Here is a 19,392-nt window from a genome sequence, read left to right on the forward strand (position 1 = left end):
AACAGCAAATATGCACATGAAAAGGTGCCCAACATCATTAGTCATTAGGGAACATAGGAATTAAAATCACAGGAGTAATTACCACTACATACCTACTAGAATGGCTAAAATCAACGTCTTAGTGCATTTGCACTGTTATAACAAAATACCACAAACTGGTAGCTTATAAACAAATTTATTTCTCACAGGTCTGGAGGTAGGAAGTCCAAGATCATTGTCTTGGCAGATTCATTGTCTAATGAGGGCCTGCTTTCTGGCTCATACACAGTGCCTTCTTTCTGTGTCCTCAGTGGTAGAACAGGTCAACAAGCTTCCTGAGACCTCTTTAGTAAAGGCACTAGTCCCATCCACGAAGGCTTCTAAGGCCTCCCAAAGGCCCTAGACCTTAACATAAGTACCTTGGGTGTTATGACTTTGCCATATGAATGTTATAGAGAAACACACATTCAGATCATAGCAACCAAAAAAGACTGACAACACCAAGTATTGGCAAGAATATAGAGAAACTAGAAGCTTTATACATATAGCTGGTGGAAATGTAAAATGATATAGTCGGTTTGGCAGTTTTTTAAAAAAAAATTAAACATAAAGTAGTTAGCCTGTTAGCCAACAATTTTATTACTAGGTCCCCACCCAAGAAAAATAAAAACATGAAAACATGTCTATACAAAGGCTTGCTTGCATGCAAGTCTTCATAGTACTATTATTCATAATAGTCAGAAGCTGGTAACAATCCAAGTGTCCATCAGTTGGTGAATAGGTAAATAAAATGAGGTATATTCATACAATGGTACTGAGCAATGAAAAGGAGTGAAATACAGATATATGCTACAACATTGATGAACTACAAAAACATTATGCTGTATCTAAGAAGCCGGATACAAATTACTACGTATTATATGATTCCATTTATGTGAAATTTCTAGAAAAGGCAAAACAATGGAGATAGAAAGCAGATCAGGGTGTGCTTGGGGCTGGGAGTGTGAGTGGGGATTGACTGCAGATAGACATAAAGGAACTTGGGGTGATGGAAGTGTTCTAGAACTAGACTGTAGTGCAAATACTAAAAATCACCATGCTGTACACTTAAAATGGGTGAATTTTATTGTGTGTAAACTATACTTCAATGAAGCTGTCAAAAAAAAGGAGATGAAGAGATATTTTAAAATGTGGAAATATGGATAGTGAATCATCATAATAGAAAAATCTACACCTTTGCTAACTAACAAATTTAAAATCTTTAGTGCTATTATAAAAAAATAGGAAAAATGGAAATGATAGGATATGTTGACAGAGTTGTAAAAAATGGAGATAGATACCCTCATATATTGCTCATGATGCTGAAAACTTTTTCATTCTCTGTGGAGCATTATGGCTATTTATGACAAACACTATACAACAACTTTTAAGACTCCAGTAATTACCTTTTTTTTTTTTTTTTGCATTGTCTTAGCCTTTGAATACTAATGACACCTGGCTGGAAGATTTTCTTATCCAGCATACACCATGTCATCAAAATAAGCATGAGCCACTTAAAAGAGCTTTCACAAAGATTTTACAAACCCAAAAATGTATTTTCTCTAGTCATTTTCTGTTGTGTCATTGTTCCAACACCATAGTGATCCATATTTTAAAAGGGGCAGAAGTTATCCATCCAGAACCTACAGAGAGGAAAATGAAATTCAGAATTAAATCATCCAAAAAACAAGTGAACAGCTTTGTTACAATTCATATAAACATATGTAATCTATTTAATTTTATACTGAAGAAATAAGCAAAAATGGTCACTGAGTCTTATGACCAGGGACACTAGAAATAATAAACATCAGGACCTAAATGAATTTTGACTAGGTAATTCTTTTAGTAATTGGATATAGGTCAACAGAGGAAAAATAATTAGCATAAAAATATTCAGAGCAGTATTAGTTATATTTAAAAATTGCAAATAGCCCAAATGCCTAAGACTAGGATGGCCAAGTAAGCTAACTATATCTACACAGTAGAATACTGCTGAAATGTTATAAAAAGAAAATGGAAAAAATGTGTATACAGTGAAAACCTGATTTTATCAAATGGACATTATAAATATCACAAAGAACTATTTGAAGGAAGGCTAATCTATTATGGAATTAATAACAAACCGGATCTTAATAGATCTGCTAAAAAGAGAGAGTAGGTTCTTTGTTTAAACAGATTTGGAAATCACTGGGTTTTTTCTTTACTCTAGAACTTCTCAGTTTTTTAACATGCAGTCTAAATCTATATTGGGGGACAGGTTGGCAGTGCTTTCACTACTTAGGTAACCCTTTTCACCAAATAAATTGGGAATACTTAGTGGACATCCTGAACATTTTTGAATATCCATATTGAGCAGGAATTTTTAATTATTTCATGTCAGTATAGGAGTTGGAATACTCAGTGCTGCTATTTCTCATGTATAAAAATATGTGGGTGTGTGTTATGTTAATATGTGATTAAGTTGTTTTCTCTTTTAAAAGAATTCCCTTTGATTTTTGCCTTTCTAGGAAGTAGATTACGAAGAAATGAAGAATCTTGACTTCAGTATCCTTGTCACTAATAAAGCAGCTTTTCACAAGTCAATTAGAAATAAATATAAGCCTACAGCCATTCCCATCAAAATAAAGGTGAAAGATGTGAAAGAAGGCATTTATTTTAAAAGCAACACAATCTCAGTTCGCGCTAGCGAGGGCATGAGTAGATCCAGCCAAAACAATGTAATTGCAAAATTTCAAGCTTTTGATGAAGACACTGGACAACCAGCCCACGTCAAGTAAGAGATCTGAATGTATTTCCTCATTTAAAATTACTTGAAATGACTATTTTCCAAAATCGTAATGAAATTTGAATACTTCATTCCTTCACACCCCAGCATTATAGTTCCCCACAGGTCGGTGGGGATTCAATTTCCTGAAATTGTGCCTGTAACTGAGAGACAAGAAGGAATTTTGACCAGAATCCCTTTTTCTCAACCACGTGTGTGTGAGGTTGGGGCTGGGTTCCTCACCACGGAAACAGCGCTGGCTAGAGAATGCTGAAAAGCAACAAAGGAAAGGTTCAGAAAAAACTTGCTAAAATCTGTCTAAATCTTTTAAAAAACTTCCTTAAAATTTCCCAGAATACTGGAGGGTAAGAAAGTAGCAGATAAAATTTACCACAAGTTCTACTTTGCACAAGTTTGATTAAGAGAAATAGTTGTGTATAAATTTTAATATGCATAAATCAATATTTGCACATAAATCTTGGGAATTGATCTTCATTTACACCTATTTGTTTCAGGGCTCGATCAACCTTTTATATTGTTTGTCTTGATTGTGATAGCCTTAGAATGCATTTATTGAGAACCTACTAGATGCTGCTATTGTGCTGAAAGGAACTGGATTGTGTTCACTCTAGTGATATCTTAGATTTGCATGATACTCTAAATTTTCAAAGTCAATTTACATCTTAGATCTCAGAGCCATGCCATGGAAAGACTCCTCTCTATGGAGCTATTATTTGTGGAGCTCTACTTACAGTTATTCTGGTTAAATTTAAAGAACCCCCACCTGCTGCCCCAGACACACAGCTTTTATGACTTCCTGCTCAGTGCCAGAACTGCTTGGTTGCTTCAATGTTCTTACATCTTTTAGTCTTATTTGTGCTTCTATAACATAAATACCTTAGAGTGGGTAACTTATAAACAACAGAGATGTATTGCTTTCAGTTCTAGAAGCTGGGAAGTTCAAGATCAAAGCACTAGCTAGCAGATTTGGTGTCCGGAAAGGTTTGCTGTCTGCTTCCAAGAAAGGTAGAGCACTGTGTCATCACATGGCCAAAGGGGCAAGGGAACTCGCTGGAGCCTCTTTTATAAGGGCACTAATTCCATTCATGACGGTGGTGGCCTCATGACTTAACTTCTTCCCAAAGGCCCCACCTCTTTATACTGTCACACTGGATATGAGGTTCTAACATATGAATTTTGAGGAGACACCAAGATTCAGACCATAGCAATCCCTGCATGCCGGTGCCTATATTTAGATGCACAGTGGGCTGTAGCAAGATGGGAATGTGGAGGAAGCTCTTCAATAACCTCTTTCCTTTTAGTGAATCTCATTCTAATGGAATCCATCAGCCAATAGGATTAAATAACCTTTTTCTAAAATAATATCAACAAACAGCTTCTGCTGTGTTTTCTGCAGTATCTTAGTGGCCCTGTCTTGCCCATCCTCCCTGCAGGAGCCAGCCCTGCTTCTCTTGAGTTGTGTGTCTAGTTTTACTTTTCACAGCTCTGTACCTAACAAGGCAGTCCCTGACTGAATCCCTAAAATTGAGGATGAATGTTCTATACGATAATTTCTCACTGCTGTCTGCTTAGAAGCTTTTATGTTCTAATTCATTATATATCAGTAATATGTGCTGTCTATTGAAACTTCTGTTTCCCACCATATGATTTACTTTTCGCTGCTATTTTTCTAGGGGCTATGGAATATATCAAAAGACTATATGTTCTGCCTGGAAGAATAATGAACCATGCCTCTTTATTTCTCAAAAGTGTTTTTATTTTATTCTTTGGCATATGGTTACCAGAACTTTAGGATGAAAAAGATCTTAAAGACCAATTCAGTCCTATTATTTTACAGATAAGGAATAGGAGACCCAGCTAAGTTAAATTATTTTTCAGTGTTCACCTAATTAGTGTTTGTTATTTTGAAAATGTTGATAAGGACAACAGAAGAATCATTCCCTTCACTTTGTCATAACTTACTGTTTTACTGATTATTCATATGTATTAATAGTTTACAGATGTTTGCTATAATATGTGAGCTGGCATCCTACTTTGAATGGTGTCTAATTTTCACAACAGAGAAGAACAGCTAGAAAGTTCCTTAAATAAGGTCACACAAAACATTTCATTGTGAAGTATAATCCTTATTACGAAGTCTCTGTGTTTATTATGATTGTGGGAAACCATTGATAGCATAGAGTGCAAGCTTTAAAATTCCAGACATGAAATTCAGAAATACTTGTGAAAATTTAAATATATTATCATTTACCAGTAGAAATATTAAGAGGCAGAAAATTTAGTTCAAGTGTAAAATTGGAATTTTTTTAAAAGCACTATAAATAAATATTGCTATAAATAAGCCCCCTTATTCCTGTGTGCCTAACAGCCACTTAATAGAAAATAAATTATCAATTTTATTGAGCCAAGATATATATATATGTTATATATATATATATGTTATATATATATATATGTTATATATATATATATATATTTGTATTCTTATACATTAAATTCAATGGAAATAATTACATACATTTCTGAAAACATCATGTGACTATTCTCCTTGCTTTAAGGGAGGAAACACTAATCAGTTCATCAGCATTATTTTCACTTTGAATCAGTTCTACCTGAAAAAAAGTTATTGCTCTTTAACAATCAACAATATCCCAAAATATTTAGATACTTCCATTTAAGGCAATCATTGATTTTTTAAAGTTGATATTTTCAAATATTGATAATACCCCAATAAACAATAGAATGTAAGATTACTTTTCTCCACCAGTTCTTGTTGGGTGACTAAGTTATTTCCCAAAGGTTTACCCCAAATTTAAGGGTGACTAGATCAAAATCTGTCAGATAGACTGCAGAGTGATTTACAGACGTCCTGGGTTGGTAGGCTAAGGACGATCACCCTTGATTATATGCCTTGGGTATGTTACAGGAATAAAGGAGGTTCTATGTAAGTATGAAATGCAGTAAAGGGAGCAGCTTTTAGGATGGTTTTAAGAAATTTAAAACATTCGAAAGAAATGCCTATATCAAGAAAAAATATAACGAGGCAAAAATTTAGCTTGAGAGAGTTCTAGGTTTTAGAGACTCCCAATTTATCCAGAATTCAAAATTAATTTGGTGTTTGTTTTATAACAGATACACAAAATTAGAAGATGCAGATAACTGGGTCTCTGTGGATTCTGTTACATCTGAAATTAAATTTGTAAAAATTCCTGATTTTGAATCCAGTTATGTCCAGAATGGTACATACACTGTAAAGATGTTGGCTATATCAGAAGGTAAGTTATTAAGTAGATGTTTGTCTTGGTTATATGTATTTAGATTTTGTCTTCCAGAATCAGAAACCTTTGCTTTGATCATGTATAAAAACCTAATCTTTCCAATGGGCAAACCTTCACATTTCTACTTACTTGGTAGATTGGAAGACATTACTTGGTCTGAATAAGAAACACATCTAGGATAGGAAATGTCTTAAGTAGTACTTTCTCCTGACCAGATTGGCAAAAAGAATTCAAAGTGTGTCTGTTGTCAGCAATACAATCAGAATGTACATAGTTTTTCTTCCTTATTTTTAAGATGATCCTGGAAAGACCATCACTGGCACCGTCGTTATCACAGTTGAAGACATCAATGACAATTGTCCCACACTGGTGAACCCAGTGCAGAATATCTGTGATGACGTGCAGTATGTGAACGTTACTGCAAAGGACCTGGACGGATACCCAAACAGTGGGCCCTTCAGTTTCTCTGTCATTGACGAACCACCCGGGATGGCAGAACAATGGAAAATAATACACCGAGAAAGTAAGCAAAGTCATTGGAGCACATTAAAATCTAAATATTAAGCCTGATTGATATCTAAAATCTTTATAATATCGGTCATGTTTCTTCTCCTAAATTAAATTTCCTTTTAAAGGAGTTTATAAAATGAGGGTCTGAATTTACTGGCATAATATCTTAGTCTCTTTAATAAGCCTGTGGAGGGAAGAAAAATAATCGAAAATATCTTGAAGGTAGCTGAGTATTTTCCAGATAGCTCTTGAAGTAGTTTTGTCTCATAAGGTGAGGAATACCAAGCCTGTGTAAGCGTGACAATCACAGTAGGCACCTTCTAAAAATCTTGAAGGGTGGTAACAATAATTCCATTTAAGATAACATTTATTGAGCACTTACTATGTCCCAGGCACTCTGCTGGCCCTTTCTATGCATTATTATATTTAATTCTTACTTCATAACATTATTCCCTGGTTACAGCTCAGGAAACCTTGGCTTAACTCAAATTAACTAACTTGTTCAAAGTCACAGAGGCAGTACATGATGGAGACAGCATGACAAAGGTCTGTCTAACTCTCCGTCATGCCAGTGGACATGCCCGTATCTTGCACATTTCCCACTAGTTGATGTGAGCTTTTGGGTGTCCTTCAGTGTGGTTTTGAATGCAGAGAACTCTATCCAGAAGACTATTTTGTTTTAAACAATTAGTGTTCATTCCGAAAAGTTTCAAATGCAGTGCCCAAGTTTTTCTCAATTTGCAGGTTTATTATGTTATTTTAAGTCTAATAAATGTTTACAGTCATTTTAAGAGGCTTTGGGTAACAGGTCCAGTTCACAAATTTAATACCTTCAACATTTCAAACTTCATTTATAAATTTGGTATATTTGTTTCCTTCTTTATGTGTTTAAATGATCTGAATTAACAAGTAATATCTCCCTGTGATCGTAATACTCTAAAATTTCAATAAATTTAACTTATAAATACATTACATTGAACCTGAACTTCTCTTCAGTATTCCAGTACTGAACAAAGTAGTGAAATTCAACCTATAATTACATTCAAATCAGTAGCACAATGACACTTTCTAAGTTAAAATTACAAAGCTGTCACACTAATAGGGCTAATGTTCCTAAAAATATTACAAGTATATAAAATAACAAGTACTAATAAATTCCTTACAATACAAAAATCTTAAAACTATGTCTGTAATTTACTTAAATATTCTTATATTTAATTCCAAATCTTCTTAGGGTTTATTCATTCATTCGAAGAAGACAGTTAAGCTCTGCCCTTCATTAATTCAAGATGCTTCTTCAGAAAGGTTGACAGTTAGTAAACTGATGAGGTTCCTTAAGATCAGGTTTTCAGCTGACATGAGCCCTGGGGCAGACATCCCGATGAGATGATTCTTGTTATGATAATTAGGTTACAGGTCTCAAAACTTGAAAAGCATCTCAATCTGTACTCACAGAAGTCTGAACCTCCCAATGAGTCTGAATGTTTGATTGGAGTTTGCCTTTCTTTGACTACGATATATAAATATGTTTTTCATTGAATGTGCTGGGATTCCAAGACTTCCTTATTTTATCTAAGCAACACATGGTGTTTGAGATATGCCAGACATTGTTCTAAGCAATTCTCTTATATGAACAACCCTAGAAGTTTTGTATTATGGTTGTCAACATTTTCCAGATGAGGAAACAAAGACACAAAGAGTTTTAAGGACTTTCCTAAGGTCACAATCTATTTTTATTTTTATTTATCTGGGAAAAATTTTAAATACAGAAAATTTTAGAGACTAGTAAGTCAGACAGCTTTATACCTACCACCAAGATTTAAAAGAATATTAACGATTTGTCATATTTGAGTCAGACCTCTTTTTTTTTTTTTTAATGATAACTGATATAATGGAAATTCCTTTGTGCCCCTCGTAAGACCCATCCTTACCTCCCCATTTACCTCCTAAGAGCTCATCATGAATTTGGTTGTATTCTTCCAGGCCATGTTTTCCTGAAATGAATGATTAGATCCTTTCCTTGCTTTCCCAGAGCTTTAGAGACAATTTTAAAAGTATATTTCTAGCCAGAGAGAGCAAATTCCATAGAATTTGGAACTTTAAGAAGCTATTTCTTACTTAAAAAAATAAATAAAAATAAAACCAAAATTATTTTTATCTATGCATTCTCCATCATGTCTTGCAAGTAAATTGCTTTTAAATAAATTTTCTATATATATATTAGAAAAGTTTTAAGCTATTTTAACTGATCATTATTTTTATTCATGTGAAAACTGGGAATTAGTTTTATTCATATGAAAGAAAAATTTTTAAATGATCATTAATCACATTCTTAGAAAATAAAATGAGGTCATTTACACAGTACTTCCTGTGTCATATTCTTACCAAAAAATGTCCAACCTGAGTTCAGTCATGAGGGAACCATCAGACAAATTCAAACTGTGGAGCCTCCTTTGAAGTAAGTGACCTTCAAAAATGTTAAGGTCTTAAAAGGCCAAAAGAGAGGGTGGGACTGTTCTAGATTAATAGAGACTAAAATAATAACCAAGTGTATTGTGCATGATCCTTGATTGGTTCCAGGATCAGAAAAAGAGAGGGAAAAAAACTGTAAAGGACATTATTACAATTGAAAAATTTGTATATGATATATATTAGATATATATAGTATATATTGTATTGATATACCAATCATAAATTTTGTAAGAGTACAAATGTCCCTTAGGCTCACAAGGTATATGCTTAAGAATGCCATGCTATCTGTAACTTACCTTGAAATAGTTCAGAAAAAGTTAGGGGAAAAAAGTGTGTGGAGAGAGAGAAAGTATTACTGTAAAATGTAAACAATTAGTGAAGGGTATATCGATATTCACTGTAATATTCTTTCAACTTTTCTGTAGGTTTGAAATTTTTCAAAATTTGAATTTATAATATGCTGGGAACAAAAAGAAGGGGACTAGATAAAAGACAATTGGCTCATTTTTGAAAATTATTAAAGCTGGGGATGGGTACCATGGGAGTTAGCCTCTTCTTGCTATTATTGTCTGTGCTTGAAAAGTGCCTTAGTAAAGTCTTTTTAAGAAGTAGTAAAATAAAGTCCGTTCAAAAGAAATTTATTTAACTTACCATTTGTTTGTCACCGTATTCTCAGCACATATAACAGTTCCTAGCGTTCGGCAGACCACACACATTTGTTAAAAGTAATCATCATAAAAGTAAGGTGTCTATATCTGATCCTTTGCTATTTAAATTGCATATTCCAGGTCTATGGGTGAATTTTAACAAGCACACAGCATTAATTTGCTGAGAAGTTAAGAATAAAGCTTTTAATGAGCTAAATATTATCAGTCGTTAAAGAACATTTCTGTGATTTAATTTTTCCCCTTCCTTGGTAATCACTTATAGTTTTGTTTTCTCCTGCCTCCTACCCTGATAGGTACCAGTGTGCTGCTGCAACAAAGTGAACAAAAGCTTGGGAGTAGTGAGGTTCAGTTCCTGATTTCTGATAATCAAGGCTTCAGCTGCCCTGAAAAGCAGATCCTTAAGCTCACGGTCTGTGAGTGTCTGGACGGCAGTGGCTGCGTGGAAGCGCTTCATGATTCTCATGTCGGCCTGGGACCCGCAGCGATTGCGCTAATGATTTTGGCCCTTCTGCTCTTGCTCCGTAGGTCTTTTAAAAGCCACTCTTTAGCTCTTGTAATTGAAGTGCACTAGTGATTTGCTGCTATGGTGGTCATTGATTTCTTTGCAGTATTCTGTAACCACACTGAAACACTTTTGAGGGTGAAGAGGGAAATGGTAATTGATGATTGATACAGTCACCAAAGCTTATTGTAGGACTCCAGAATGGTTTTCTAAAATATATCACTTTTTGATTTAAATAACTGAGGTTATGTGTGCTCTTCAACAATCTTTTGGCATGAACCTTGTTGCTGTCCCCATTGTGATAGCCCTGGGAGGGCGGGATGTTGTCTGCTTTTCACTGCTCTGTTCCTGGTGCCTGGGGCCTGGTGCCCGGAACAGTGTCTTCACCAAGTAGGCTGTTAGAAAAGATTTGTTGCATGACTTTGGATTAGGGATACAAGGTTATTTTACAAACTCAGCTTATTTCAATTGGTCCTTGCTTTGTACGTTCAACTTGTGAGAGCTCCGCCTCTCCAGGACCCCTGCTTGGCACCACAGTAGCCAGACCCTCTGAGCACTTCTGTGCCTCCATACAATGACATTTTCAACCAGTCCTGCCTTCCCTGCCTGTCCTCCAAAGACCTGAGGTTTCTTCCCATGAAAGAATAAAGAACTGCAATCTAGGGTCACATGGAATACCACGCCACTTGACCTCTGAACTTGACCTCTGAGGCAGCCTACCTCTGACACAGGAGGAGCTGTTAAAGCCATTAGTCGATGTTCTGTTGAATACACAGCACTCAGTAGTTTACAGTGTACTTTTATCCCATTATCTCCATTTTATATGTAAAAAAGCAGACACATAATGTTAAATGACTTAGCTCACCAAGTTTGTGAGTCGGTACTGGAGTTGGGACCACATCTTTTACCCAGGATTCACTGGAGCATCATGTAGCATGTGGCTCATGACACTTGACAGACACCAGATTGATATTTGTTGAATTGCCACTGGGTAACTTTAATCTTTTTATTAATCACAGTAGCTAGAGTTACTGTGCTGTTAACTATTCTACATAAAGAGGAATCTAGGGTGTAGTTGATTCATCATTGGAAGCTGCCAAATGGGAATAAAAGCGAATTTGGGTGGATTGCTTGCGGGTATGGTTAATTCTTTACTGCACTGACCAGGGGTCCACCATTGGACCTCCTTTACTTCCTCCTTAAGGTAGAATAAACTTTAAGGAGGGAGCTCGGAAGTTCTATTGAATTATAGATGAAATGTCACATATGTCCTAAGGGTTTTTAATGTAGAATCATGTTAGAAAATACAACTTAGCTAATTCAGAGGTTAATTGGGACCTCAGAGAGTCATGTCTTGTACAAAATAATACTTCAGGGTAAAGTATTATAGCAATTTCAGTTTTTTAGAATATTTGAATATATTGAAATTTTTCTGCTCTTAGGAGCTTTTAGTCTTTATACTGCATATAATTTGTTCAGACAGCAAACTTAAAAAAACAAAAAAAAAATTCGGACAGTGGTTTTAAAAAAAATTAATCCTTAAATTGGTTGTGATGATTTGTATACTGTCTAATCCAGTCCGGGTATTCTAATCAGTAACCACAGACAGACTCTTTGCTGTGAACTTGGCCTTTGAATCTGTGAGACTTGTCATCCTGCCTTCAGGCTTTGGTGTAGCTCACCCAAAATAAGCTTGGTGAAGTTGGATCAGGGTGAAGGAAAGAAAAATAGAAAAATAGGGCTGTAAATAAGTGAAGACTGAACTCTGGGAAGTGATATGCAAATTCCACAATTATGCAATATAAATTCAGACATATGTCAGGATTAACCCTCCCTGTACTCAATTTTGTTTCTGCACAGTTGTACCACTTTTACTGCTGATATGCCACTGTGGAGAGGGCGCCAAAGGCTTTACCCCCATACCTGGTACTATAGAGATGCTGCACCCTTGGAATAATGAAGGGGCACCACCTGAAGACAAGGTCAGTGCATCAGATATCAGTGTAACTTGCCTTCTTTTCTGATTTTAAAGGGGCATTGGGAAGTGTCCCTAACATTTTGGTCATGAGTGATAAAGTGGTCATTACAGATTCACACTTCCATGCCTTTGTCAAACAAAGCGTTCAAACAACAACATGTTTTACTCCACTGGAACATGTCCTGTGTTACAGAGAATGTAGAGCAAGGTCAGGGAGAGCAAGTGTGTGTGGGCATTTAGGATGGAAATTTTTGTCCTGATATTAAATGGGCAATCTTTCATGACCAGACACTGCTCCGTTTCCATTCCCCTCAATACGTAGGGTCGGCACAGGTAAATGGACAACCCCCACGATAGTTGTAAAATGTTGAAAATCCCCTTTCCTAATTATTTAATAGCCATCTCCCCTGGTCTCTCTATTGCATCTTCTCCCTGGGTCGTTCATCACCATCTGCCATTTCTAATAGGATATGATTTAGCATCATGTGTCAGAGAACTCAACAGTGGCTTAAACGTAATTGGGGGCAGTCCAAGGTCAACATGATGATTCCTCCACAACGTGGCCCCAAGCTCCTCCTTTCTCGTTGCTCCCCCATGGCTGAGTTCCATTCCCATGCTGTGTTCATGCTCCACACGATCACTACTGTCCCCATATTCCCACCAGCAGATGGGAGAAAGGTAAAGAACCGCTCCTTATGCACACTCTGGAAGTTGCACACACGCCGTTTCTGCTTGATTCACATGGACCAGAACTTAGTCAGGTGGCCATTCCTGGTAACAGTACAGGCTTGGAAATAGAGTCTTTATTTCAGGTGGCCATGTTTCCAGCTAAAAATAAAATTAAGTGTTCTGTAACCATAGAAGAAGGCATCAAACTCTAGAGGAAAGTTGCCATTGGTTCCAGTATATGAGACCATCTCGAATGTTTGGTTTTTGTTTTCTCCTTAGGTTTCATACCAGCTAAGAAATAAGAAAGTAGCATGGAGATCTTCACAAGATTCAAATAGAAGTTATTCAGCCCAAAATACTTTCCCTAATTTGCCTCTGCAGAAAAATAGCTTATCCCTTCCTAGGTCCACTTAGCTCAGACCCTTCTCCCAGCTGTACTGATCCTCCAGCCGTGTGACTCAGTTCTCCACTGTATCTGCTCTCACAGGTGGTGCCAACACTCCTGGCCATGGACCATGGGGAGAATCTAGCTGTAAGAAACGGGGTAGGAGGTGCCATAACCAAGGGAGCCGCCATGAAAGGAAGTAGCTCTGCTTCCTTTACCAGGGTACAACATGAGATGTCTGAGGCGGACACAAGATGGGAAGAACACAAAAGCCTTCTTTCTGGTGGGGCCACCCAGATGGCAGGGGCAGCAGGAGCCACCACGGTCACTGAAACCCTAAGGACCACACGAGCCACCGGGGCTTCCAGAGATATGGCCGGAGCTCGAGCAGCTGCTGCTGCAGTGAACGAAGAGTTCTTAAGAAGTTATTTCACTGATGTAAGGATTGGTTTTTACGTATGGGGGAAGAAAAAAAATTTGTATGTGAATGTGGTATCATTAGGGTAATCATTGTCTTGGATCTAAATGAGACTTTGGGTTTTGTTTCTTTCTTTCTTTGTTTTTTAGAGAATGCTTATAGGCAATTAGGAAAGAGAAATGTAACCCATTGAATTTGTGAGTGTTAGCTAAATTATGGTGTGATAACAAACAACCCTACAATTTCAGTCTCACAAAGGCTTATTTCTCACTTACATTCATATTTTTGCCAGTCAGTTCAGCTCTACCCTGTTCCATGTTGTCTTGATTCCAAGATGCATGCCGAAAGAGCAGACTGTACCTGGGAAGCTGTCATCCTTGTAGTCCTGGGAAGTGAGCAGTAGCAGAACCAGACAGTGGCTCTGAAAGGCTCCACTGTTTTATACTCACCTTTCCTGGACCATAGCAGGTCACATGACCAAGCCAGATGGCAGTGGTCAGAAAGTGCAATCCCTCTGCAGGAGCATGCTTGATAGGGATGAGTCCAGTAGGGAGGGGCAGAGATTATGTGACCTAAAAAACACAATCTAGTAAGTCCATTTAAATTTTACCTTCTATATGAGAACTCTTGTCTTTGCTATGAAGGGAGTTCACAAGAAATGTTTAGGAAAGTTGCAAGAAAGGTGATCAGTTGCAGTAAGGAAGCTCATGCCTAGAATTAGAAATTAGAAGCAGGACTGAAGATAAAAGTGTTGCAAAGAGACAAAATACATTTCAGAACAAGCATTATTCCCAGGAACAATCAGGGATATTTATTTCATAATGGAAAAAGGGTCAATTTGTTAGGTGGCCTAACACTCCTAAATATGTCAGTACCTAATAAAAGAAATTCAGATACTTGAAGCAAAAACTGATAGAACTAAAGGAAATTAGATAAATCCATAATTATAGTTGGAAGGCTCAATCTTTTCTGTCAGTAATTGAAAGAACAAGTAGACAAAATCAGTAAAGATATAGAAGACATAGTACTGTCTACTGAATGGATCCAATTGGCATTGACAGAACACGATGCAATAAAAGCAGAATACACGTTCTTTTCGATATAGGCTATATTCTGAGACATAAAATATATTTAAATAAATTTAAAAGAAGTGCAGTCATACAATTACTTTGACAACAAAAAATTAAACTAGAAATAAAAAACAGATATCTAAAATATAGTATACCCAAATATTTGTAAATTACACATTTCTAAACAACCCATGGGTAAAATATAAGTAAATAAAATAACAGGAGCAATTGGAAAACATTTTGAACTGACTGACAATCAGACCACTCTTCATCAAAATTTATAAAGTTGTAGCAAAAATGGTTTTATTAGAAGATGGGTCTCAAATTAATGAACTTAGCTTCCATCCTAAAAAGTTATTGAAAGAAGAGCAAATTAAACCCAACGCAAGTGAACTAAGGTAATAATGAATTTTAGCAAAGAAATCAATGAAATACTAAAACCAAAAATAGGGGGGAAAAAGCACTGAAACCGAAAGCTGATCATGTAAACAGATCAGGAAAACTGGAAACCTCTTCACAAGATTAATTAGGACATAAAGGAAGTAGACACAAGTCATCAATATCAGAAATGAAATAAAGAACATTACTACAGATCTTACAGACATAGTAAGGATAATTGGGGGGAGGAGCAGGACTGGGTGACTTTCTTGAGCACAAGGCTCCCGTGTCCCCATGGGGATGGGCAGAGTTGGAGTGTTAGGCAGCTGAGGGGCACTTGAGAGGATTGAGGGAGGGGTTTCCATTGAGGAAGGCAGTTTATTTCTGTCCCTTCTCTTCTAAATTTGCAAATTACTAGAGTGCTTTCCCACTTTCTGCTCCTTTCCACTCTTCCTTCTTTAATACTATGCTCTACCCACCCCCGAGTATTAGCTTAACGGGGATATGGTCAGTGTCAAGGAAAACCACTTGTCCCATTTCTGTCCCACTGCCAAGCTCAATTCTTGTGCCCCATTTGCTTTATTTTGATATATTTCCTTCTCTCTAATTTGCTCAAGTGAGTCCTGGTTACATGTGTATGTACTAACTTTTTATTTAGAAATAATTTCAAAGTTTTCAGAAATTTTACAACAGTAGTATAAACTTGGAACTCCTGTATACTCTTTACCCAGATCACCTAATTATTAACATTTTGCCACATTTGCTATTTGCTTTTCCATCCTGTCTCTCTGCCTCTTTCTCTCTGTTGCATACACACACATACACGCACTTCCTCTTTCATTACCACAGTACAGTTAACAAATTGAGAAACTTAGCATTAACACAGTCCATATTTTAAGTTAGCCAGTTATCACCATCATGTCTTTTATAGCAATTGTTTTTCTGTCCAGGATCCTGTATTTCATTTAGTTTTCATGACCCTTTAGTCTCCTTTAATTTAAAACAATCCCCTTTGCCTTTCTTTGTTTTTCATGATATTATTATTTATGAAGAATAGAGGCCAGTCGTGTTGTGGGTTATCTCTCAATTTGTGTTTCTCTGATGTTTCCTGGTAATCAGATTCAGGTTGTGAATTTTGAACAGGAATACAGAGTTTTTAAATAAATTTGTGGTGCTAATTATTTGTCTCTTTCTATTTCCATTGTAGAAAGCAGCTTCTTACGCGGAAGATGATGACATTCACACAACCAAAGATTGCCTTCTGGTTTATTCTCAAGAAGAAACGAATTCTCTGCATGGTTCTATCGGCTGTTGCAGTTTTATTGAAGGAGATCTAGATGACCGCTTCTTGGATGATTTAGGACTTAAGTTTAAGACACTCGCTGAAGTTTGCTTGGGTCAAAAAATAGATACCAGTATGGAAATTGAGCAGAGGCAAAAACCTGTCGCAGAAACAAGTAGGAACACAGCTTCACATTCACTCTATGAGCAAACTGTGGTTAATTCAGACAATACCTACTCATCTGGCAGTAGCTTTCAAGTTCAAAAACCCTTGCATGAAGCAAATGCAGAGACAGTAACTCAGGAAATAGTCACTGAAAGATCTGTATCTTCTAGGCAGGGTCAAAAGGTAGCTACATCTCTTCCTAACCCATTGGCTTCTGGTAATATTGTAGTGACAGAAACCTCCTATGCCACAGGCTCCACTCTGCCACCAAGCACTGTAATCCTGGATCCTAAACAGCCGCAGAGCCTTATCGTGACAGAGAGAGTATATGCACCGGCTTCTACCTTGGTAGATCCACATTATGCTACTCAAGGTAATGTCATGGTTACTGAAAGAGTAATACAGCCTAATGGGGGTATATCAAATCCTCTGGAAGGCACTCAGCATCTGCAAGATGCACATTATGTTATGGTGCAGGAAAGAGAGAGCTTCCTTGCCCCCAGCTCCAATATGCAGCCCACTGTGGCTCTGCCCAGTGCAGCAGTAGGACAGAATGTGACAGTAACCGAAAGAGTGCTAACACCTATGTCCACTCTGCAATCCAGTTACCAAATTCCCACTGAAACCTCTATGAAGGCTACAAAAACCATGGTTTCTGGAGCTGCAGTCTCTGGCCCTCTGCCAAATGTAGGTTTAGAGGAATTTGGTCCTTCTAATGCTACCATAACTACATCTTCTACCAGAATCACCAAGCATAGCACCATGCAGCATTCTTCCTCCTAAACAGCAGTCAGCCACAAACTGACCCAGAGTCTACAGCAGTGACTGACTGCATGCTTTCAACATACCTGCTTTTCATGAGCCTTACAGGCATGCATACAGATGTGCATATTAATCTTATAATTCTCAGTCACTGATAAGCCACGCTGTCTCTGCTTCTGGGAGTGTATTTCACAAATGCTCCATGATTTACTGAGGACACAGAGTGATGATGCTGTTTCTTAAGTGCCTTTTAGTGAGTTATGCAAACAATATCTACAAAAGATAGAGAGTAAATCTGGCTTTTCAGAATTTACCAAATTAACATAGAGTATCCAGTTCATCAGCCATCCAGTAGCGCAAACCAGGGAACTGATTGGGTCTCTTTGCAAACCATATTAACATTCAACATTGGTGTTCTGTATTCCATACTGTACTGTACCTAGCAGATTATCAACAACTCATTTTCCAAAGATACATGCACAGTATGGGCAATCAGTTTTGTTGTTTGTTTTCCTTAAGACTGGATCCCTTTTAATCTGTAAGATGGAATAAATTTTGGAAGATTGACAGGGTAAGAAGACATATTGTATGTTTCTGTGCACATGACTGTGTGTGTGTGTGTCTGGTGGGGGGGTGTGTGCGCATGCACATCCACTTGCTTGTTGCATGGTCTTAAAAATAGCGTTATACCTTCTTGTCTCTCAACAGTCATGAAAATCTTGAATACTTCAAATTTAATTGAATAATCCAGGACAAAATTTATAAATATAAAATAATTTTACTTTTTGTAGTATTAATATGCTTATTTAAAAAAAAACAAAAACTCAGGGTACATTTCTAAACAGCTGCAACTTAGTGCAGGTAAATTAGCCAGCTGTAGTCCTTACTGTTTGAGGAGCCATACCTATTTTACTGCTGTATATCCTCAATGCCTTTAATGGGTGCCATATAAATATTTGTGGAATTAAACTGAATTTTACAAACCATTCTTTTAACTACAGTTGCCAAAAATATCAAAAGACCCTATATTTCTGTAATTATGAGTTTGAAATGATCTTTTTCTGATGTCTCAAAGTCATTGGCTGGTCATGATTTAGTATATGAGCAGTAAATATCATATTATAAAAACCTCAAATAATAGTCCTGATTTCGCACAACATCCTTGCCTTTCTTTTTTACAAGTTATTTGGGTTGTTTGGCTTCTAAAGAGATGTATTTTATTACTCCTAGAAACACTCATATTTCAAAACACAAGGGTTTCAGAAAGTTCGAGGAAAGATACATATTTTTTAATTCCATTTTTCGTGAACTTTTTGAAGTACCCTTATATATGTGCATATCAGTAATAATTTATAGAAATATTTCCTGCACAAAATTTTCATAATTTTTAAAGACTAATTTCTTAACTTTTAAGATATTTTGCTAGGGAAATGAAACTTTAAAAATTTACTTTTGTAGACATTTTTTAAAATATTGTTGACATGAATTGTTATGCAAAGGATTTTATACAGTTTGCTCCTGCTGACAGTATATAGATAGATAAAGGCAAATATTTTTAGACATTATAAGTCCATGGCTAAGGTGGAGGTCATTCTATGATCTAGAATTTTTTTACTCTCTACTTAGTAATTGCCTTATTGGTTTTTTTTTTTTAGACTTAGTTGTATTTTTCCAAATATGCAACAGGAGTATCACTACTGTGTGAAAATGTAAACATGATCTTCATACTCACAACAAACAAAACTTGGTCTTAAGCTTCCAATCCTTGGGCATGCTTAAAAACTTAATGTCTCTTGTATATAGCATAATCACATTTCATTTTCTAAATGGTTTTCTTTGTTCTTGAAAAGGTGATTTGCATTATTTTTTACATTTTGTTTTTTGGAAGATTATATTTGTATGTGTATCATCATAAAATATTTAAATAAAAAGACTACCCTTTTCCCCATATCTTTTTATTGCTATATCATATTTTGCAAGCAATCTAGCTGAGTTTCGGAGGAGAGAGTACCCTAAAGGCAGGTGCTTATTGGACTTCGTTATTTAATTAGA

General features: G+C 36.4%; 1 protein-coding gene across 1 annotated transcript in view; it reads left to right on the forward strand.

Moving 5' to 3' along the window:
* DSG2 (desmoglein 2) overlaps window positions 1-17,805 on the forward strand; it is a 35,626-nt gene extending 17,821 nt beyond the window's left edge. Inside the window, exons 8-14 of the mRNA XM_063077426.1 lie at window positions 2,526-2,791; window positions 5,936-6,078; window positions 6,377-6,604; window positions 10,025-10,252; window positions 12,094-12,215; window positions 13,368-13,703; window positions 16,339-17,805. Of these exons, the coding sequence (XP_062933496.1) occupies window positions 2,526-2,791; window positions 5,936-6,078; window positions 6,377-6,604; window positions 10,025-10,252; window positions 12,094-12,215; window positions 13,368-13,703; window positions 16,339-17,361 (2,346 nt within the window). The 3' untranslated portion in view covers window positions 17,362-17,805. The remainder of the gene's footprint in view (window positions 1-2,525; window positions 2,792-5,935; window positions 6,079-6,376; window positions 6,605-10,024; window positions 10,253-12,093; window positions 12,216-13,367; window positions 13,704-16,338) is intronic.
* Window positions 17,806-19,392: the final 1,587 nt, after the last annotated feature.

The sequence above is a fragment of the Cynocephalus volans genome, chromosome 13, assembly GCF_027409185.1.
Source record: "Cynocephalus volans isolate mCynVol1 chromosome 13, mCynVol1.pri, whole genome shotgun sequence".
NCBI lineage: Eukaryota > Metazoa > Chordata > Mammalia > Dermoptera > Cynocephalidae > Cynocephalus > Cynocephalus volans.